At 34.6% G+C, this 24548-nt stretch overlaps 1 protein-coding gene across 1 annotated transcript in view; it reads right to left on the reverse strand.

Moving 5' to 3' along the window:
* Nucleotides 1-24548, reverse strand: part of LOC106460219 (homeobox protein Meis2-like) — a gene marked incomplete at its 5' end in the record, with an annotated part of 78594 nt that overhangs the window by 5568 nt on the left and 48478 nt on the right. The window contains 2 exons of the mRNA XM_013919903.2: nt 14438-14471; nt 15767-15773. Of these exons, the coding sequence (XP_013775357.1) occupies nt 14438-14471; nt 15767-15773 (41 nt within the window). The remainder of the gene's footprint in view (nt 1-14437; nt 14472-15766; nt 15774-24548) is intronic.

Here is a 24548-nt window from a genome sequence, read left to right on the forward strand (position 1 = left end):
ACTCTTACATTCCAGAAAACGTTTGACTTTGAGTTAACTTGACGGATTTGATATATATATATATATATATTACACACAGATTATGTTCGTTACATATGAATGTTCGGCCGTACTCATTTTCACATTACCTTAAGGATGCTTTGTTGCACAAATTATAATGCAAGATCATTTTATTTTTTCAACAAATGTTCTCATCAGCATAAAGTGATCCAAATAAAGAAAGGAAACAAAAACACAAAAGCAATAACAATTTGTGTGCATATCCTGCCGCAGTAACGATAAAATGATTTAATGTATATATGACGGTGTTTGAAACGATCTGCAGACTAGTATATAATGTGACTTCTAGCCAAGACATCCACACTAGCCGTGTCTTCCAGCACTTCTGTCGTCATGGCAACGGAAGAAATCACTTAGTGTAATGCACCTTTGTCCCACCCGCAGTCACAGTCGGCGATCTTAACGGCAGTTATGGGACTTGCTGCGCTATTTGTCATAATTTGGAGCTGATGCCTGTAATCAGTAATTGGTGCTTAACGTATTGATTTTTCAGCAGGAAATTCTCATGGGATTCAGGGCTATATCTTCTGATTGCCATGAAGTTTCCTCACCTACGAGGCTTTACCGTTGTCTGAAATGCCATTTATCTTGCTTACGACAGCTACAGTAGTCTTATAAACTTTTAGGAACTGTGTGTAGTACAGAGCTCACACGTGCCTACACTGAAGCTCAATTCTATATAATACTCAAGCGATGAGGCGGAAAGCAACAATCTTGAAAAAACATAAAAAAAATATGACTCTTGTAAAATTTATTATATATGATCTTGCGCGTACCCGCAGCAATTAATTTAAACAATAAACTTCTTGAATATTGTGTATTAAACTAGAATCGTGTCAATAATGCTTCTAAAGATGAAAATTAGACTAAAATTGAAAGTTTAGGCTGTGAGCAATAATGTTTATTTCCAAGCCGATGGGCTGCTGAAAGCAGTTCCATATAACTTTCAAACTGTCATTGTAAAATCTGCATGTCTAGCCAAGCACTCCCACCTTGCGACTCCTTCCTACATCAGTGACGTTATTAATATATATTTTAGTTATAGTTCTCAATTCGCAATCTGGGGGGTCGAGAGTTCGAATCCCCTCCCGAACATGCTCGTTATTTCAGCCGCGGGGGCGTTATAATGTCACGATGAATCCCACTATTCGTTGATAAAAGTTAAGGGGTGAGTGATATTGACTAGTTTCCATTTCTCTAGTTTATCACTTCAAAATTAAAGACGGCTAGCACAAATGGCCCTGGAGTAGCTTTGCACGAAATTCAAAATCAAAACGAACACAATAATATAATATATTGCGTCCTGCAGAGGCGTCGGAACCAGGGGGTGCTGTAGCAATCCTACTTTTACATATTTGACTTATATAGCAACTGTAAATTATATTAATTTTCTAGGGGGCATGCTCCAAGACCCTTCTAGATTGACCATAACACAAAAATCAAGATGATTATAAGGCACTGTTTCATCAGTTGGGTACCTTTGTTGTTATCGATATTTTCGGTCGTAATCCAAATAATATCCACACAAAGTTCAGCCAGCTTAGGTCATCTAGGTTAGTCATAAATCCATATTCTAAGTTAACAATGTAGAATAATCCTAATAAACGCTGTTAAGGAAACAAATATAAAAAAAAAGACGAATATAGCTACACTATGAAGGCATGTACTGTTCTACCTACGAAACAGAATAATGAAGGCTCTTCTTCAGCTCTTGAAAAAAAAAAGAGGGCCAAGTCTTCGAAAATGCTCGAGCTACTCGGTCGTTTTTGGTGCTTTTATTTTTTTATGGTCCTCTGAGATACCTTTTTCATTATAAACAAGGAAATGGGTTATGTCTATTACATTTCCGAGTTCATCAACAGAGGGAGTCATGTAATTTGTTACACTTAACTGATCTAGTAATTACATTATGGTTGATATTATCATAAACTCTTGTTTATTTTTACTTCAAAGTCCTTATTAACAGCCCCCCCCCCCAGTGGCACAGCGGTATGCCTGCGGACTTACAACGCTAGAATCCGGGTTTCTATACCCGTGGTGGGCGTTTCTATACCCGTGGTGGGCAGAGCACAGATAGCCCCATTGTGTAGCTTCGTGCTTAATTACAAACAAACAAACCTTATTAACAGCAACGCCAAATATGTATTTATCAATTACGAATTAAGTAGGAATTAGTTCTTCAGAAACATTTTGTAAGTCTAACATATTGGTTCGCCAATGATTTTAGAAGAGAAGGATTTTTCAATTAATCTACAAAATGTTATTTGGTTTTAATTAATCATTATTAGAAGCAAACCTAGTAGAAACAGATAGTATTAAATATCTCGTGCTTTGGAATGCTATTATATTTCGCCCACATCATCTCTAGAGAGATTTTTATAAGACGAATATTAAATTAGAGGCTTACAAATTTAATTATTTCCGTTTCAAAATTCACAGAACTGCAGTGTTAAGTATTGAGTTTTCTTAAATTTGACTGGATAATAACTGTTTCACTCGAACAGCTACGGCTAGGACACATGAAAAGGTTCGAAAATATTTCCATCACATTCACGAGAAAGAGCCAATTACTTTTTTCTTCACATAAAAAAGTACTGTTAAAAACGAACTTTAATTTCGTCTGCACGCAAACCCGGAGAGACTGTTGTTTGCCACCTGTCTGGTCTTAATTGTAATCTGTCAGAAAACTCCCAAACACGGGCTCTGTCTCTTTTCTGACCCCAGTATTTATCGATCGGTACGATGAAACAATTTCACTTGACAGGATGGAACAATGAATAATATGTCAGTGGTCAAGACACGCCTTTCCCGCCTGTTCGTTCCCGCCTTGTCTCGGGCATAGTTTCTTGCACGCGACATATTTTCCAATTTGTCTAGAAAAACGCATGATAACGCTACAAGCTGTCTCCAGGCGATTTTTTTTTCGCATTTTTTGGAGATTAACTCGTTTGCAACAGCATTAGGAACTATGTTTTTGATAAGAATATGTGTTCAAAATTTATTTATGTAATCGTTATCATTTTTCATTTAGAATTCAAATCGCTCGTTAAAACAAAAATATCAAATTTTAACCATGCGGTAAAAGCACACATTTTTCATGTCGTTAAGCTTAATTCAATGCATTTGTGTGTATGAAGGCAATTTGTTTATAAGAAATAATACATGCTTCTATACTGCCGCCTCAAATACATTAAGAATCTAATTACAATAGCAGTAAACAGACTTGAGATAACAAATAAGCAGTGAATGGCTATAACATAACTTATAATACGTTATAAAACAATAAATGTTAAAGATCAAAGAAAGTAACAACGTTTTGAAAGAAAAGCTTATTTCCGCGCCTGCATGAAAACATATAAAGCACAGTTCACATTGTTGGGCTGATGAGAACTAATATTTCTAAAAGCCACAGGTCTCAGCTGTTCTTGATATGTGTTTTGTTATTCAATGCAAGCTATTGTGTTTTACACAATTTACATGGACATGAGGTTAAGAAATGCCGAGTGTTAGAATTTTGCTGGAAAGCTAAACAGCCTCAAGTATTCTTTCACAATGAACGAGTTTGAAAGAGTGTATAAACAAAAGCAACACAAAGACAGCCGTCATGAAACAAATATTTGATGTAACTTAAGACACCTTCTTGTATATGTTCGTAGTTGCCCTTGCGTTATGTAAATATAATAATGGGCATATTTTAGTATTTTCTCCAAGTTGTCTCGTATTCGTGAACAGCAAAAAAAACGTGAAAAACACTAACAACGTCAAGTAATAGCATTTCATACCAAGACTATCATTATGTGTACAACTTTCTTGGTCATTGGCCTGGTGGTTAGGGCATTCGACTCACAATCTGAAGGTCATGGATTCGAATCCCATCACGGAATATGCTCGCCCTTTCAGCTATTGGGGCATTATAATGTGACGGTTAATCCCACTTTTCGTTAGTAAAAAGTAGCTCAAGAATCGCTAGTGGGTGGTATTGACTAGCCGTCTTCTCTCTAGTCTATCACCTAAGTATTAAGGACGGATAGCACATACAGCCTTCTGGTAGCCTTGTATGAAATTCAAAAATAAACAAACAAAATTACTTGGCAGATTTTAACAAAATATATGGAGAAAAGATTAGTGGACTTCAGGTATTATCTGCACATATCCATCTCTAATTTTGTATCGATATTATTATTAACTGCAGATCAAAGCAAGCCACCTACACGGATTACGACTGAAAAAATTAACCCAGTAATTATATAGCTAATTAAATATACCGTTCTAACTAGACATATGTAGTGCTACAAAACACGATCGTGTAATGACTGGAATGCATTGATTCATCAGTTGTGTACCTTTTCTGCCATCGATGTTTTTGGCCATAACTCCAGTAATAAATATCACGTGGCTAGGTCAGCTTATAATATTCTGATTAGTTCTAAATCCATATATTTCCCTAACAATGCAAAAATTGAAAATATAAACATTTTAACCAATACTGTTACTAACATTAAGGAAATAATAGTATATAAAATATAAAATACTAAAAAAAAACAAGTTTTTGCTTCATGCACTGTCGCTCATTCGCTGTCCCTAGAATAGCGAGACACCAAATACACTAAACTTTATATAATCCTCCATAACAACGTCTATGACCAATAAAAGCCTATAAACGGTTCAGAAACATTTCTACAACTCATGTTACTAACTATGGATTCGGATGGAAGGACAGCATAGTTAGTACAACGAAAACTAATATTTATGAAGATAAAGAAAATATTACATTAAATGAATAACAAATTCGTAGACTAAAAGGAAGATACAGTTATTCAAAAGCGCCCACCGCCAACTCTTGGGCTACTCTCATCTGACTGACTAGTGGAACTTAACCGTCACTCTTGTAGCAGACGCACGGTCCCAAAGTGCGGGGTTCATTTATACCCCAACCCTGAATCCTCGGAATCACAATCTGGGCACACTAACCACTAGATCTCGCCCGACCCAGAGAATTGAGACTATAGGTCCTAGATATGCACATTCTATTTACTATAACAATTCAGACGAGAACTCATCTTATTTCCTACTATTATTCACTGTAAATAATTTGATAAAAGGAAGGTAACAATGATGAAAAATAGTGAACAAAAAATATCGTTATACATAACATGTAGAAATAAAATAAATCAAATTTTAAAAAGCTATATAATTGTATTTCCGAAAACTCAAATACCATAGTCGTTTTACATAAAAAAAAAAAACTAATCAACATTTAGAGATTGTTTTGGTGCAAAGTCACATTGGGCTATTTGCTGCATCCACCGTGAAGAATCGAACCCCGGATTTTTGCGTTGTAAGTCCGTAAACTTATCGTGACCCACCGGGAAACCAAACTTTATAGCAGTTAAACTCGCTGACCATGGGAAACATATTCCAACATTTATTGGTTAAATTTAGATATGTGTAAAGCACAAAGCTACACATTGGGGTATCCGTGCTCTGCCCACAGTGGGTATCGAAACCCAGTTTTCTTTTAGCTAAGAATGTGCAGTCGGAGGGCTCATGACGTGATACTGGGAGGAAGAGAAAAAACAAAACAGAAACACATTAATATTTTTTTACTGGAATATTCATAAGCTTTAGATACATATATATATTTGTGATACCTGACGGTTATCAGACAACAACATGTGTTTGAAAACAAAAGACTATATAAATAAAAATTCTGAAACATTCTGCAACACTGTACTATGCTTTAATATCACTACATTCACGGGCATGTTCATTGTGTGAAAGAGAAATGTTCCTATGGGTATCAAAGTAATTTTCCTCTTTATGGAAATGGCATAGCCGAGTTACATCACCAGTATACACACGCTCTCTCTCTCTCTCTCTCTAGTTCGGTTTGATTAGCGTGTACACCAGCAAGCCTACGGTGCAGAAACCTGTCTCTACAAGGAGCATCAATCTTCACGAAGTTTCATTACCAAATGGAACTTATTACATTCCCTAACAATGGAGGTTCACAACCTCAATATCTCTACCAACGTCAGCTAAAAATAAAAGAAAGCATGACACGAGCATTACCAGACGACGGTTTCCCTAATGGAACGGAGAAACATGGGCAAGAAGTGGAGGAGAAAAACGATTAAACAGAGTACTTTAAGCGTTTCGCTGTTAATGAAATTATTGTTTCGCTTCTTTGTTGCTGCAGTAATGAGCGAATTAGATGTAATACTATTGTGTTTTAAGTGTTCGTTCTCTTCACCAGGCGACTTTTGCTTGCTTCTCTAGGTTTTATCATTTTTTTTTAAAGAATACAACACATCATTTATTGGAGTGCTTAGTTCTGGAAGAGCCTGTAGCCGAACTTAATGCGATGAGGAGCAAAGCTTAATGCAGAGGCCGTCATCCGGAAAGCTTTACCAGAACTATCAATTTATAAATTTTCTGTGTTGTTTCTTTCAGCACAGAGCTGCACAATGGGCTTGCTATGTACGCCGTATCCGCCACTGGGATCGAACTCGGAATTCTAGCTCTATAAGCTTTCAGAAACATATGGTGTTATTATGACGTATTATCAACGTATTATGTTATTAAAAGTTATCCGTTTTTTAAGCAATTTGTATTAAGACGTAGTCTTGTTTTTTGTTGTTTTTTTTTAATTTCGTACAAAACTACTCCAGGGCTATCTGCACTAACCATCCCTAATTTGGCAGTGATAGACTTGAGGGAAGGCAGCTAGTCAACACCGTCCACCGCAAACCCTTGGCTATTTATTCTTTATCAACGCCCCCACGGCTGAAAGGGCAAGTAGGTTCGGGTATGTGATTCAAACACGCGACTCTCAGCTTGCCAGTCGAGTGCCCCTAACGACCAGGTCATTCCAAGCCAGCAACATGCAGGTTTCAGTTTTTAATAGTCATTCATCTCTTAAAAATTTTAGCTAGAAAAGTTTAATTAAACAGCCACGCAAAATTTTTACTAATAAATAAAAGTAGTAAACTAAACTTGGTAACATTTTCAATGTTATTACAATGATTTTATAGAGAGAAAAAATACTGTTCAGTTTAAACAGGCCTTAGAAGCAGCAAAACGAATAATGGGATTGACCATCACATTATAATGTCTCACGGCTGATCATGTTTGGTGGGACTGGGATTCGAACAATATTTTCGCCACTTACCACATTAACGGGCAAAGTTCATAAAATTCTTAGAGCAATAAACGTATTTGGAAAAATGTATTTGCTTTGTTTATCACATACATAAAATAAGACTTTATGTGGAGTTGAATTTTATGGTATTCGGTGTGATATCAATTTAAGCTCTGCACACAAACTTTCACGATAAATATCCCCTTTTCTCTTTCCTTGTTAGTATTCTTTATAAATGTTTACAATTTTTGTGCCCTAACATTTTGTGATGGGTTCTTTGAGCTCTTCGAATTCACCTTGAGTCGCCTCTGGTTATGAATTAATTTCATTTCTTATCTGAGTGTGGTTTATTTTGTCAAATCTAATATCTTATTTTGTCTAAGACCCCTTTTTGAATAGCTGCTACGAAGTCTTGACACAAACCTCGAAACACAGTCATATGACGTCAACATAAACTCAATCGACCATTGTTTGAAGATTTGACATAAATAATTTTAACCAACTGTCAGATTCTTTTCACCTTTGGTAACACAGATGTGACTGTCAATAACACAATGCACCGAAGGACACATGAATATTCATAAAAGAAACACGCGCGTGCGGGTAGCAAACCCACAACTATTAACACTGTATCGTGCACGTTCTAGGTAAGTGAGAACGGCAGATGTTTTACTAAAAGGATGATTGGTGGATGAAAATGAAGCTGCAAATTCTAGTGTTTTATGTTTTGAATCGACCTTCAATTATTAACTAATCATAAGTAACACAAGAACTTTCAGGGTAATGATGTGGGAAAGAATTCGCAAACATCAAATTTTACAGAAATTATAAAAATGAGTAGGAGGATTCAGTAAATCGATGAGCCCTGGTATTAACGAAAGGCCTCGTCGGCTATGGATATGACCGATGTAGTGTGGTTGACATATCATAGTATATTTTATTTTGCTTTCACTCATGAGTTCTTGCCCTCCAGTGGTTCAGCGGTAAGTCTGAAGACTTATATCGCTACAGATTACCCATTGCGTGCCATTGCGCTTAATAACAAACAAACAAAACATAGATTCATAGAAGACTAAGCGTTTTATTTTTAGCACTTAATCCACCTTTTAATCTTCAGAAGTGTCAAATATATATATACAATTATACACGTGTGTGTGTGTGCAGGATGGATATAAAGAAAAACCCTTCGCCCTTCTGGTGGCTCAGTGGTAAGCCTGTGGGCTAGAATGCTAAAATTCGTATTTCGATACCTACGATGGACAGAGCGCAGATAGCCTATTGTGTAGCTCTGTGCTTAGAAATAAACAAACACAGAAAATATTTAAAATTACTATATCGTAAAGCTTCTTTGCCCTAAGCACCAGAGACACATTAAGAATTATAAGCTATATTAAGAAAAGTTTGGCTATGATACAAGGCATTTCTAAAACTATCACAACAGGTGTCCAGTATTATTTCCGCCAATCCTAATCAGCATGTGAAGTCCATTCCTAAATGAAGCTACTGCAAGCATTATCTGTTCTGGATTGCGTTCATTCACCATCGCAATATCCTACACACTGACACGTATTGGTTTCAAATAATCAATCTTGATTTTATGAAAAAGGTTTCGAGAAAAGTGACTTAGGTGTGCAATAAAACATGGTTTTAAAACATCCTGTACCAAGTTCAAACTCTACTGAATAAAACTTCTAATTCGCCATGTACCTCAGATGAAATTTTGTTACCCTAGGACTTAATCATTTTAAACATCGAATTTCCTTCATAACGAACCTTTATAATGACCGTTTTCTACATAACTAATCTTTACAATGAGGGTTTTCTTCATAACCAACCTTTACAATGAGAATTTTCTTCATAACCAATATTTACAAATGAGAATTTCCGCTATAACCAATCTTTACAATGAGGATTTTCTTCATAACCAATCTTTACAAATGAGGATTTCTGTTATAGCCAATCTTTACAATGAGGATTTCCGTTATAGCCAACCTTTACAATGGGGATTTTCTTCATAACCAACCTTTACAAAGAGATTTATGTATCACTACTGTAACCAATGAGAAATGAATAACAAAAAACGCTGTAAAAAACGTATATGCCCTCCGATGAATCAGCGATAAGTCTGAGGACTTACAGTGTATTTTTCTTATAGCAAAGCCACGTCGAGCTATCTGCTCTGCCCACCGAGGGGAATCGAACCCCTTATTTTAGCTTTGTAAATCCGGAGACTTACCGCCGTCCCAGCGGGGGACCTGAGGACTTATAACGCTAAAATTCAGGTTTCTGTACCCGCGGATGGCACGGCACAACCCATTTTGTCGCTTTGTGTTTAATAACAAACAAAGAAAAACCCATACATAAGTGTGTTTAGGTGTTTCTGTCTGTGTGTCGTTCGTTGTTCAGTATAATACAGAACATGAATACTGGTCTAAGGTTCTTGTTATACACTGCTTCGAGAACAGCACAGGTGGGACTGACAAGAGAGTTAGTGAATGCATTAAACATCTCCCTTTCCATTTTCTAACTCTCAAAAAAAGTTTTACCAGAATGTACTGCACGGTAGTTTTTGATGTTGTTTTGTTTTATTTCTGGCAGCTGAGAATGACGTCGATCTACACACGAAGCAAAACAACATACACATTGATTGTATGTAAAGTTAATTTGAAGCAGAGCCAATGACATGGTTTATACTATTATTATATCATCCAAAACGTAATGATAAACATGGGAGTTCTGTTGATTAGGGGTCTAGTTCACATTAAAGGTCTTACAACCAAATATATTAGGGATGGTAAGGAATAGGTGTGTCATTGTCATGGAAACAATTGGACTATACCACAATAACACATTTAATTTTAAAGAATGTGTTTTGAAACTACTACTACCAAGTGGCATTTCTTTTACGTACATGAGTAACTAACGTCATCATCATGTGTTTAAGCATGCGCAGAATACTATGAGTAACACCTCCTGGTGTGAAGTTGTATAAATCTATTATATATAGAGCGTAGGCATTTAATTTATTACATGCTCATTGAAATTTTCCAAAACATGCGTCATTAATTTTAGATAAATTGTTCTTCATTAATTTGGTCGAAACAGTACTAAAACGTAAAACAGTGAAAACGTACCACTGATAATAGTGTAGCTTCAATCTAAGATATTTTATTTCCGATTAAGACTGATTAATTAACACACATAAAATGTGAAACTTTACTTTTTTAAAAAGAGTTGCTAAAGTATGACATTAGAAATATTTATTCGAGATATTGTATGACTATGAAACTGTAGTAAAAAGCACGTCAAATCTTCTGTTGTTAGTGTCCATAGATATATAGGTTCTAAATAATAGTAATTAAAATCACAAGCGTGTTAACCCTCGAACAGATTCTAGAAGTAAGAACTAAAGTACTAAGCTCGTCAGACCTCATAACAGCTTCGAGTAGGTACTCAATATCTAAAACAGAACCTCCAGCATCTCAAACTTTCTGCTGGTAATATCCTTAAAACAAGGTTAAATATCAGGGGGTTAAGACACCAAATCAAAGGAATCTCCTCCTCCTAATATCGTCAAAAAATGTCTCAAACACACAAAAAAATGGTTAATAATAAATAAATATAATTACAATTCACTTGATTAATCTGATTCACACCTAGCAGTTGCTGTTTATGAAAACTAATGATATATATATGGCGCCTAAACTATTACTACTATGTCACGTCTGTCGTAACCCAGCCGGCGTAGTATTTGGCGAAAGGCCGCATCGGCACTGGATATAGTAGGTGTAGTGTGGTTCACATATTATATCATATTCTCCATTGCTTTCACTCATGGCTTAGAATTATATACTAATACATCATACAACTCAGACCACCTGCTACTACTGTCCACAAGGAGTTTCGGAAGATCAAGAACATTGAAATCCGGCTATTACTGCATCCTTCGAAAATTTTTGAATACCTGAAATTTCCTGCTAGATTTTCTCACAAGAGAAATTCTCACATCACCAACTTAAACCTAAAACAATTAAATTTTTCCAACTACTGATACTTTAAAAGATCAAGAACATTGAAATCCGGCTATTACTGCATCCTTCGAAAATTTTTGAATACCTGAAATTTCCTGCTAGATTTTCTCACAAGAGAAATTCTCATATCACCAACTTAAACCTAAAACAATTAAATTTTTCCAACTACTGATACTTTAAAAGAGGATTTAAGCAACAGGAGTTGAAACGTGACTTTGTTCCGTCGACGACAACTTAAATATTATTAACAACCATCTCCAAATTTTTGTTAATACACCACAGAAACGATGCTCCACACATATTCGGACTATACGTTTTGGCAAGACAATCATTTGTTAAAATATAAATATATTCCAACAAAAAGAATGTTGAAAATGTTTTTTACACTATATGAGCTTTCACGAATCTCCTGTTTGCTTGTTTAAGATACAAAACAGTTAGCTATCAACTAATAAGCCTATTTTTCGCAGCATATGAATTTAGTAATGTTGGTAGTCTAGTTGCTTTCGAATGTTATTATAAGACCATAGTTGGATCGCTAGGATATAAGTTGTATATGTGCATCTCATAATCTTTTAAAAACGGCTACTCTTACTAAATATATTTAGACGTTCCTTTTACATATTTATATATTAGATGTACTTCCGTAAGGTCCCCGAAAGTGTTCTGTTTCAAGAGTAAATGAAACCAAAATTAAGAGTAACAAATATTTCTATTTCTTGCTTTTCATGTGTTGTAGCATACAGAGTGCATAATTCTTCTCCTGATTCATGGCACGCGCACGTTTTAATGATGTCACGACAGTACAAATTGCAACATTAAGCGTTCCTTATGTGACGTCATTTTAGTGTCTACTGACTGGCTGACAGACAACACACTATAGTATAGTGGTGCGAGTGCTTAAAACAGGTGACTCTTCCAGGCGGCCTTCGGTCCACCTTTTGGGGAAATAAACCGAACATTCCAGCTAGAGTAACTTTTTATCCACACAGCCAAACAATATATTTCTAACTGAAACGTACGTTCTTGTTCAACTAACTTACGAATTAAAACTAAATAGGGCTTTTTTTTTCCTAGTAATAATTTTTTCCACATCTAAATATGCACTAAGGAATAATCAGGCGCTAAAACGTCTGATAATGTTTAAATATTCAATATCGAGCTATCTAGCACTAATTTGTGCACAGAGGACTCAGGTAAATGAACTCTTTTGATGCAGCTGGATATTCACGCATGCGTGTTTAATAAATATTTGCTTCTTTTTTTTTCTTTTTTTTTTTCAGCGCCGATGTGAAACATCTGTTTAATAGTAATGTAATTTCTTATTAACCCTTCAATATCGAGAAAACTACCTTGTCTTCCCCGTCCCTACCTTTTGGTTTTGTGTTCTGTTATTTTTATTACATTAATTAATCGTTCACTTCTCAGCTAGTATACAGATAATTATATATATATATATATGAAAGAAGCTATAAATCGTACATGCCCCCCAGTTAGCACAGAGGTATTTCTGCGGAATTACAACGCTAGAATCCAGGTTTCGATACCCGTGGTAGGCAGAGCACGGATAGCCCATTGTGTAGCTTTGTGCTTAATTACAAACAAACAATAAATCGTACATTCACATTCCATCACTTATACGAACAATTACACACACAAAGCTATGCGATTTGTGTGTAAATGACAATATATAATTAGCACAAGAAGAAATATAGACTTACAGTTGCACTTTCTCGTCACGATCACTCTCTTTAAGTCGTTAATTCAAGAGTCCCAATCAAATATTTTATGGTATCTTATGTGAAATCTTTTTAAAGGAATTGTCTTTATTAAGATATGCGTGTCTATGCCCAACGTTACTAATAAGTGCTATTAGCGTATAAGCCCAAGTTCAGCTTAAAATAAAAACAAAATATCCAATCGACTGTCAGAAAAGAAAAAAAAAGACACATGGTTAGTGATAGATGCAAAGATTCGAGAAATGGTGACTAAACTCCCGATAGAATTCGTTATTGTTATTGTCATCATTTGATTGTAACTTTTACTAATCTAATCACTGAAAAAATGTGACGAATCTCTTGTCTTTCTAGTCACGAACATTGATGAGGTACTTTAAATTCCGAGGTTGGCGTGGCTGTAGTCATGAAGAACATACTTGTACGTTGACGCCTGAATCGGGTGAATGTTCCTACCCACCACCATTGGAAGTTGGTTTTCAAAGAGCTTGATTAAACCGTGATTCAAACTTTTCAAAAGGTTAAGCTGTCACCGTGCATATGTAACTTAACAACAATTTTTTTTTTTTTACCAGTTTAAGAACATTATATTACAAAAACTTGATAATTCCAAACATTAGTAACGTTGATCAAGCTCATTACAAAAGATCAGAACTAAAAATTAATTGAGGAAATATCGTTGTTGTTTAGCAAAAAGCTACAGAATGGGCTACCTGTGCTCTGCCCACCACAGGTATCAAAACCCAATTTTTCCTGTCGCAAACCTGCTGACTCACCGTTGAGCCACTTTGGGGCAACTTAGTAAATAGTATAGATGCTTTTACATATCGGCCTGACTGACAGTATGTAATGTCATAAAACAGATCTATAGTGAGTAGAATGCAGTGATTCATCAGTTGTGTACCGTCGGTATCATCAACAATTTGGGCTGTAATCCCAATATCTCACGGGTTTCGGACAACTTAGAAAGATTATTAGTCCTAAGTCCATATACTAATTTTAAAATGCAAAATAGTATTCATAAATCTCAAAATAAAATGATAAATAAATTATATATATATATACATAACTAACACTGCTTTTGGAAATAACTTTAAACAAGTAAAGAAAATTAGTGCTACTTTAGAACGTTGACAGTAGTCTAGAACTCGCATACTACAACTACAATTAAAACTTCTGAACATAAATCTAATCTTTATGATATCGTTCTTCTTCGTTCCAATGCTTTATGAGCGAGACAAAATCTTGAAATGTATTTTAATTTCACTCTCTCACTTATATAGTTTGTAGTGCTTAAAGTACTTTTATTTGTGTGGATGATATCATGAAGGTATCCCGGTTTTATATGTTACAAGTAAACTATTGTTCGAAAATAAGTCTTGACACTAAGAAACACCTTATTTATGATAATTGGCTTTGTTTGTTCGAAGTTAAACACAAAGCTACACAATGGGCTATCTGTGTTCTGCCCACCACGGGTATCAAAACCCGGTTTCTAGCGTTCTAAGCGTGCCCCTTGGGGGATGATAATTAGCTCAATGAACCGTGTCTGACTGAAGTTTCTGATAATTTATTATTTGAAATAAGCAGTGAGTGAAATCCTGTAGACTAATTTCTTATAAAAAACAGATGTTTCAAATTAATGCTGATATTTTTATAAAAGTGTACTCCTTGCTCAAAATATCTAAGGTCCTGGGTATCAAAATTATAGAGTTTCTATTTACAAATAGAGGGCGTCGCATTAAATATAATGTAACGCCATCAATGCATGTGATTATGTTTGTTCATAAGCACACCAGAAGCCATTGAAGTTCATAGTTGCTCTTCTATTAGCATTTACCTTTTTATGTAGTCAAACAATGGATTAAGATCTTTATTAGCCTTTACCTTTTTAAGTAGTCAAACAATGGATTAAGATCTTCTATTAGCCTTTACCTTTTTATGTAGTCAAACAATGGATTAAGATCTTCTATTAGCCTTTAACTTTTTATGTAGTCAAACAATGGATTAAGATCTTCTAATAGCCTTTACTTTTTTAAGTAGTCAAACAATGGATTAAGATCTTCTATTAGCCTTTACTTTTTTTAAGTAGTCAAACAATGGATTAAGATCTTCTATCAGCCTTTACTTTTTTAAGTAGTCAAACAATGGATTAAGATCTTCTATTAGGGAAACATGAATCCTCGGATTCACAGTCCGAGCATGCTAACAACTTGACCATGTCAAGCCCCCAAGATGTTGATTGACAGGAGCATGCAGATTAGAATCACGCTAATAAAAGATCCTAATCCATTGTTTGACTACTTAAAAAGTAAAGGCTAACAGAAGATCTTAATCCATTGTTTGACTACTTAAAAAGTAAAGGCTAATAGAAGATCTTAATCCATTGTTTGAGTACATAAAAAAGTAAATGCTAATAGAAGATCTTAATCCATTGTTTGACTACATAAAAAGGTAAAGGCTAATAGAAGATCTTAATCCATTGTTTGAGTACATAGAAAAGTAAATGCGTCCCGTTGTTGCGTGAGTGCGCTATGTGATTGCATGTTAAATCCAACTATTCAGTTAAAGTAGACCAATATTTGGCGGTGGGTGCTGTTGACCAGCGACTTTCCCTTTAGTTTATCAGTTCAAATTTAGGGACGGCTAGCGCAGACGGCTCTTGTCAGCTTTGCGCGAATATACGAAACAAACAAACATCCTAGAAATTTTATAGTACGTAAAGAAATGTTCTGTACGACTAGTAAACACAACAGTGAGGAGTTTGGGTAATTCTAACACTATAGATTATCGTCCACAAGAAACCTATGGAATTTTAGAACCCCATAAACAATCGCACGTAGTACGGAGAAAAACAGACCAGAAAGAATGCATAGTTTTAACTACCAATAGAAAGCAGATAGTTCCTGTGTTGCTTTATAAAAAAATTCTAAGACAAACTCTCGATATTAGAAACGCAAGTAGTAAGTAGTAGCCTAACGTAAGAAATCATTCTTAATATTGCATTCTAAACTGTAAACAACCTTGAAAACGTTGCTCCTATTCTACTAACACGAACAGACTGTTTTCCATATAACGAATTAAAAACATTCTAAAACTATATACAGCCTTTAAGAAATTTGTCCTATTCCACTAATACGAACAGACTGATTTCCATATGATGAATTAAAAACACGGCAGAGCTGTTCAGGTAAGACGTTCAGTAGGACACCAAACCCTTATAAGTAAATGTGGCTAAATTACACCTCCACCCTCATAATTACATTGACACTTCGTGCTTGGAAAGCAAAGCGATTGCACACACGTCCCAGAGTTATAAGTACACCAGTGGGATAACTAGAATTATAAAACTACAAATCACAAAACTGTCAGAAGTATAAACTGAAAGTGGCGAAGTTATATCAAAGCCTATAGCTTTAAGCTTCTTAAGTACGAGGTTTGGGAAACACGCTATATTGAACTTATATACTTATATATATTTTTTATTACTTTTGTTTTTACAATGAGACAATAAACATGAAATATAAACTTGTACGAGTGTTGGATTTATACCTTTGCGACCAATTAAAGTTAAGAATATACTTCTGCAATTACAGGAATAAAAATTAAACCTTTAGGACTATTGGAATTAAAATTAAACTTTTACAAGCATTGGAATTAAAATTAAACCTTTGCGACTATTAAAATTAGAATTAAACCTCAGTAACTATTGGATTTAAAATTAATCCTCTTCGACTATTGGTTTATTTGTTTTAGAGCAAAGCAACATTGGGCTATCTGTTGTGTCCACCGCGGGGGAATCGAATCCCGGATTTTAGCGTTGTAAGTCCGTAAATTTACCGTTGTTCTACCGGGGGACTCAACTATTGAAATTGATGAAATTAAACTTCTGCGACAATTGGAATTAAAAATTAAACTTCTACGACTATTAGAATTAAAAATTAAACTTTTACGTCTATTGGAATTAAAAAATTAAACTTTAACGTCTATTGGAATTAAAAATTAAACTTTCACGTCTATTGGAATTAAAAATTAAACTTTCACGTCTATTGGAATTAAAAAATTAAACTTTAACGTCTATTGGAATTAAAAATTTAATTTCTGTGACTATTGGAGATAGATAAAAACTTTGAAGAAGTTGATTTTCTTACACTTGATAAGCGTTGTTCAAGAGAGTTTTATCTTGATTTATGAAACCAGAAAAAACATTTATAAGTATCACATGGCATGAACTTTTAAAAACATTATCTTGTCCTGAAGTTTTTTGTTGGTTTATAGAAGGCATGGAAATGAGGAGATACTTTGATTTACTTCAAGTTCTCAATTTTTTTAAGGAAGCAGATAAACTGATTTCTAACTGGCATTCTTTACCAGCATTGGCCTTTGACCTGTAATCTTCCCATCCCTCTTAATTCGGGGCAAAAATGTGCTAATAGCTGATTAAAGTAGTCTTTATGGCATGTCAATCAAGAGAAATGAAGAAACACAATTAAGAAAGTTAAGATGAGGAGCTTGTGTTTAGGATTACATAAACTTGCAGACTGAATATTTGAAACAAGCTCTGACTTAGGACCAATCTTCATTCTTATTCGCTGGACAACAGTAAGTCAGATTCTGATCTAGATTAGATGATATTAAAAGTTCCTACTAACTGAATCATAACAAAACTAAGATTTTGATAAGAAAATACACTTCTAAAAAACTTTAATTACCCTTCTATCTATAATATGTCAGTAAACGTAGTATATTCATAACTGGCTTGATTTCAAACATGTAATTAATTTGACGTGGTCACTGACCTTTCTTTTTTTCTTGCCGAAAAATTAGAAACCCCGTTATTTATTTGTTTTGGGGCTCTTCCAAACAGTAAACAGTCAACTAAACATGTGTTATTTGACTATTGCACCATAGCGTGACAAGATTAATGGGGTTTGGCTATCAGTCTTGTAGCAGACGCACAGCCCCAAAGTGCGAGGTTCGTATATGTGGCAATAGATCGCCAACCCTGAATCCTCGGAATCACAATCTGGACACACTAACCACTAAATCACACACGACCTAGAGAATATGCCTCATTTGCCTATTGCACCATAACGTTACAATATTTCTTGTGCCTCGTTATTCATTAAGATGGCGAACATTATGCATGTGTGTGACTTCGAAAGAGACATTATCATTGGAGCCCGATTAATTGAAGCCTCTACAAAGAAATAAAATCAAAAAGTGACTTTAACGTAAGTGACTAACAAATAAAATCATAATATTTAGAACCAATCCATTTCAATAATAATATTGCACAGGGAACTGCAAGAAGTAGATTTTTATAAGCGTTGTCCCGTTCGAAAAACCAAAGAGAGGCGCTCTTAAAAGCTAGTGCCACAGCGATATGTCTGCGGACTTATACCGCTAGAAACCGGGTTTCGATACCCGTGGTGGGCAGAGCACAGATAACCCTTTATTTAGCTTTGCGCTCAATATGACTAGATTACACATTTCCAGCTGTTAACAGAAGAATGTGTATTGAGATCAATATGACTAGATTACACATTTCCAGCTGTTAACAGAAGAATGTGTATTGAGATCAATATGACTAGATTACACATTTCCAGCTGTTAACAAAGTTTCATGAGGCTGTCGCCAAACTTTAATTCTCCAATTTGTACAGAAGAATGTGTATTGAGATCAATATGACTAGATTACACATTTCCAGCTGTTAACAGTCCAATCCTGACTGTCTTTGTACCAGTTTAAGAGAGTTGTTGTTTGTTATTATTCTCAATACACATTCTTCTGTACAAATTGGAGAATTAAAGTTTGGCGACAGCCTCATGAAACTTTGGAGCTCTCTGTTTTGTTTCTACAGGTTTGAGTGTTTTATATTAAAATTATTTTGAAACTCACGTGAAAACCACAGCCGATATAAAGTCGTGGTGGAATGGTATGTATTAGAGCTACATTTTAAAATTGTTTGACGTTTCGTAAGTAGTTTTATGCTATAGAAAGCTGATCGCTTTGTCAAAGGTATATAACAGTCCTTTCTAATGAAAATTATGCATCCAATCAGACCATAAAGATTTGTTCAGCTGAGAGATTTAGAATTTGAAAGACGGGGATTTCCCCTGTACATAATAACTTTGGAAAATATATAAATATGGATCAACATGGGGGATCAGAAACATCCAGAAAGAAACCTGCAATGTGTCGTGTCCTAGCTGTGGTAAGAAAGGTGCGTCGTCTTGTAACAGGTGAAAATCCATGAACAGAAAGTTCATGTACCAGGCAACACTATGCAGCGTAATCAAAAAGGATCTCTGTCTGGAAATTAGTTCAAAAGGGTATGGGTTCAGAAAGATCAGGCTTTTTGCCATATCTCCCATTCAACATTCGCAAACCTGGAGCAGCTGAAGAATTAACCTGGTATTCATGTGACTCCATAGAAAGACATACCCGTCATATCGCCGAATGTAGTACCTATGGATTTTTGTACGATAAGACTGTTTGAAATTGGCGACGGGAAACTGTTGTCTACGTACACTAGGAGAATTATGGAAAGCGTGCATGCAAATGGACGAAAATCGAACTACAGAAATGAGTGGAGTCTATGTCACAATGGATTCTAGCTGTAATAAAAACATGACGTGATTTAACCAACTGTTAGCATAGGGTTCCTAATTTTCGGGCCAGGCAGTATACATTTGCCCAGAAAGTCTTCATTTTATCCAATAACACAACTCATAGCATGTAAGTACTTGTTTCCATAATACAAAGCAATAATGCTGATATATAAATACATATATATAGAGAGATGTAGAGATTTTCCAAAGGCTTAAAAGTGTACATATGACTCAGCTGTAGACTGTTTGATTACCTAATTTATCCAAGACTATCATAACTAAATGAATAATGTTGGTTTTACAAATAATGTACTTTTTACAATAGAGAAACGTTGTGATAGTGCTATTTCACACGAAATACTACAAAGTGAATCCCCCTAGAACAAAAACGCTGTCTGTCAGTTACTGAATTTATTCCATAAAACAAATCATAAAATCCATTTCTCAAAATGAAATTCTTACAAATATATATATATACATTCAATAAAATGAAATTCGTTGGTTGTTGTTGTTTTTGCAAGTAGTAATTCGAAAAACTGGTTGCGCGTTTTTCTCAAACTGGATAAAACTATTCACATATTTTTCTTCCACAAACTAGTGATTTAAAAAAAATAACAGTTGAATAAGTAATTTTCTGTATCAGATGTGATTATTAACCTATAGCTTTTCCTACAATGGAAATATTTTATATTTATTGACGAAAAGCAAAGTAAATAATTATTCTAGGGATGTCTTTTTTGACAACACAAAAAGAAAATTAAAATCATTCAAGAAAAAGTATACTACGAGTAGATAATACAGAACGCAACTGTGTTTTGTTTGTAATATTTTGCTAAAATTGTAATCAGTCAGTTAAACTGTGCTGATATTTGTCATGTCACCAATAAGCTGACTGATAAAGTTTTACGTATTCCTATTACTTATTAAAAATTCACTTTTAAACCTGCTACTTTCAAAAATAAATTAGTGAATTTATATTATTAATATTAATAGCATGTTACACGAAAAATTCAGTTGCAATTAAATTTAATAATGCTTTGGTAAAAAATTAATATAAGTCAGCTATAAATTCTGCTAAACAGAGATGATTATCACAGACTTTTCGATTTCCGGGTATTAGATAATAATCATTTTATTTTTGCGTGACCAAGAAACTTTAAATTTCACACAATCTGCGTCAGTTCACACTTTCGAATTTACATTTCTTTCCACTAAAATTCCTTGTAAAGATTTGATGAAAGAATTAAACTTGTTGGTTGATGCGCTTATTAATATTATGCTCGTTGACTTTTCTACATTTAAAACGCTCAGTAATAAAACATATCTTGTTCGTTTTCCTTATATTTAACATTATTGTTTTTTGAACATAAAAATGCATTGATGTTTCTCGTTGGTAAAAACAATAGTTCGCCTAATATAGCCCTCTTAAATCTCTGTTGTTGTTGTTGTTGTTTTTTAATTAACACCATTAAAATTATGGAAAATGTGTTATGTTCTCTCTCTACTTAATTACCTACGTTCTAATATTTACAATATATAATAACCTTGTTCGTATTAGATAAAGAAAAACAACTTTTCGTACAATTTTGTTTAAGATTACCATTTCCAAATAATGTAAAATTGATTTTTTTTCTTATCATCACCCCCATAAAAATTGGGGCTAATCATATAATTGTGTAAGCCAACGAGAACAATCAAATCCAATGCTGACTGCATTAAAAGTTTTCTGTTTCATTTCTTGTAAGAAGCTTTGTTCTGGTAAGATGCCCCCAGTGGCACACTGGTATGTTTGCAAACTTGCAAAACTATAAACCGAGTTTCGATGACCGTGGTGGGCAGATCACAGATAGTCAATTGTGTAGCTTTGTTCTTAACTACAAACAAACTATCTGGTGAGATTTCTCTCCTACCTACTCTTACTAGTGTTCTTATAACTTTTATCTGTTCTAAAACACAAACATGTGCTTACCTACGTATACGATGATATATCCACAAAATTCATTCACGAATACCATTTATATAAAAAAGTAGGCTTAGATACTTCATGAAGATAGCGTCTATAAAATTATTAACAGTGACGTAGAGAGAGAAAAAAACTAAACCAAAAGGGTGATAGTATTAAGTAACGAATTTGTGATTTAAATTAAGATGAGTTAAGAACTTTTTACAAATCGTTTCTAATTCAATCCCGGGGCTTCTGATAATTTTTCATTTAAATAGAGACACTATATATCTACATTAAAGACGTATAATGACAACGTAATAAAAAAACCACATAGAAATGGTTGTGTCGAGGATTTTCACGTGACACAACTCCTTCACGAGAATGAAACACGCTGTATTTGATGTATAAATATAGTATATATATAAAAACCACTTTGTCCTTCTATTGACAGCAATTGCTACAAAATACCAGTTTTAGAAGGCAGTTCTTCAGTTTCCTGAAGCTATACATTAAAATCACTCCTTTTTGCTTAACACATCCTGTTCATATTAAATTGACTATGACTTCAAGTGAAAAAAAGACAACCTATTTACAAATGGAAGCAAATGAGTTAACGGTGGTGATTCTACTTTATACTCTTGGACCCGAGGCTAAAGAACTACCATTAACTCAATACTTTTCTTCTAAGACGTGATCAATCACTGTAATATAACAATGGTCCCAATTCCCACTAAATTTATTCTTTCTTTTGCAGGGGGCTATATGTTAGTTTTCTTATATTTTCAAGAGAGTCGTTCAATTACCCTAATTTAAGGATTTACTTTATAGAGAAAGAATGGTTTAATAAATCTCAAATGAGACTATCTTCCCAGTTTATTATTTTTTTAATTCTATTCTAGTTGTTCCAAAATTATCTAGTCTGTAGTATACAGGTTTGAACAATAAAACTTCACATCACGTGTGCTCGTTCTTCATCTTATAAAGTCACGTGCTCATTCACTTCACTTTCAAATTGTATTGGCGCGATAAAAATATATTAAACAAATTTTTATCCGGCAGGAATTTCCTATATTGCATTAAGTACTGTTGAAAAATTAACAAATTTCTAACAGTTATTCTGCTATAATTATCAGTACCAAATAGTGTTTATTATTACTTATAAATAGAAGAATATGATTAATCCGGGAAAACTCAATGATCCAAAGAGGTTAAGTTAAGCTGCATGGATGAAACAAGTTAAAACCTCAGTAGTTTCTAATATCTGTCTTTCCCTTGTCGATGTAGTTAAATTATATAATAAGTTTATAATCGCAATATATAGAGATAAATAGACCTAAAAATAGCCCCCCTCTCCCCGTGACACAGCAGTGATTCTTTGGGCTTATGACGCTATAAAAACCGGATTTCGATTGCAGTGGTGAGCAAAGCAAAGATAGCTCATTGTGTAGTTTCGTGCTTGACAGCAAATGAATATACAAACAATCCTTGAAATATTTGAAGAAAAAAATGTTATGTGTAAAGATCAGGTGTGATCCAGTTGAAAGCAAATGTGTCCGGTAACACGATTCGTTATTTTTAAAGTTGTTTTTGCGTTTACTTTCTTATATTTCAGTACTGTAATTGACAAAGGTACGCTGGTTGTTGTTAAAAGTTGTTTTGTTTTTTAATACGTGACCAATGAAAAGCGACATAAACGCTCTATTTTTAATGACAGATTACTCTCAATAACAAGTAATTCGGGTGGTTCACGTCAGATAAAACATTCAGTAATACTAAGCATACGCCACTCACGGATAAGCTAAAAAAAAAACGATCAGGGCAAGTTTGATTTGCACGCCATACTGGTCTTTACGCTTAGAACTCTAACGCTGCCTTACAAATTATAATACGCTCCACCTGGTGGTTTTACTTTTCCGTACAGCCTGAGCGTCTAACTAATAACACCCTAAGCACCGAGTGCTCAATGACCGGCAGAAAAGGTTTTTATTTTCTTTGTTGTTGTTAAATAAACTGTTTTGTAGTGCCTGTTAACCAGGAACCCCTACTTTCTCGTGTTAGTAGATGAGCATGTTAGGAGCCTTGAAAAGTCGTGCACTTTGTAAGCTTCGAGATCATTTAGGATAAAGAAGGGGGCAGAATATAAACAGAAGAAACTTCCTTTCTTCCTATGGTTCTAATCTCCTCAATCGAGCTTCTGATTTTACCGTCTTTCGTCAAGTGACTATTTAAGTGGGATAACTACAAGACGTGTTAAAGTTTGTACCTTGCCTCAATAACGGTCCTATGCAAAAACCTGAAACACGATTCAAAATATTTCAGGTAATATTATGGTTTGTGTTATGTTCTGTCTGGTAATGCAGAGCAGCGTGGTTTTTAAAACAGACTTACGCGATGTTCTGTCGCTGGAAATAGATACCGAATTAACACTAGAGCAGTTCATGTATTATTAATAATCTCAGATAGAAGGCTGTCGAGTTTTACCCAGTAAATGACTTCCGGCGGATGTAAAATTTCATTTATACGTTGATAAATGTAGAAATACAATTACAACAGTGTTAATAAGCATACATACATATAAAAACTTCAAAAACAATTGTAATAAGCACGAAGAGTACAATAACAAATGCTTGCCATCCGTATATTGATCACCATGCAATGATTATCCGTTAATCAGATTCTCATTAACCATTCTCAAAACAGAACCTTAAGATATTTTTCTGATGAACGAAACATGAATATCCAAAAGTAGCGCAAGGAATAATCTTCCTGTACGCAGGACTTTATGGTATGGTTCTCCTGAACGAAACATGAATCTCCCATAGTATCGCTATGATTAATCGTCCTGTACGAAGGACTTCACAATATTGTTCTTATGAACGAAACTTTGTTTGTTTGTTTTGAATTTCGCGCAAAGCTACACGAGGCTATCTGCAATAGCCGTCCCTAATTTAGCAGTGTAAGACTAGAGGGAAGGCAGCTAGTCATCATCACCCACCGCCAACTCTGGGCTACTCTTTTACC

This window comes from Limulus polyphemus, unplaced genomic scaffold, assembly GCF_000517525.1.
Source record: "Limulus polyphemus unplaced genomic scaffold, Limulus_polyphemus-2.1.2 Scaffold730, whole genome shotgun sequence".
NCBI classification, from domain to species: Eukaryota; Metazoa; Arthropoda; class Merostomata; order Xiphosura; family Limulidae; genus Limulus; species Limulus polyphemus.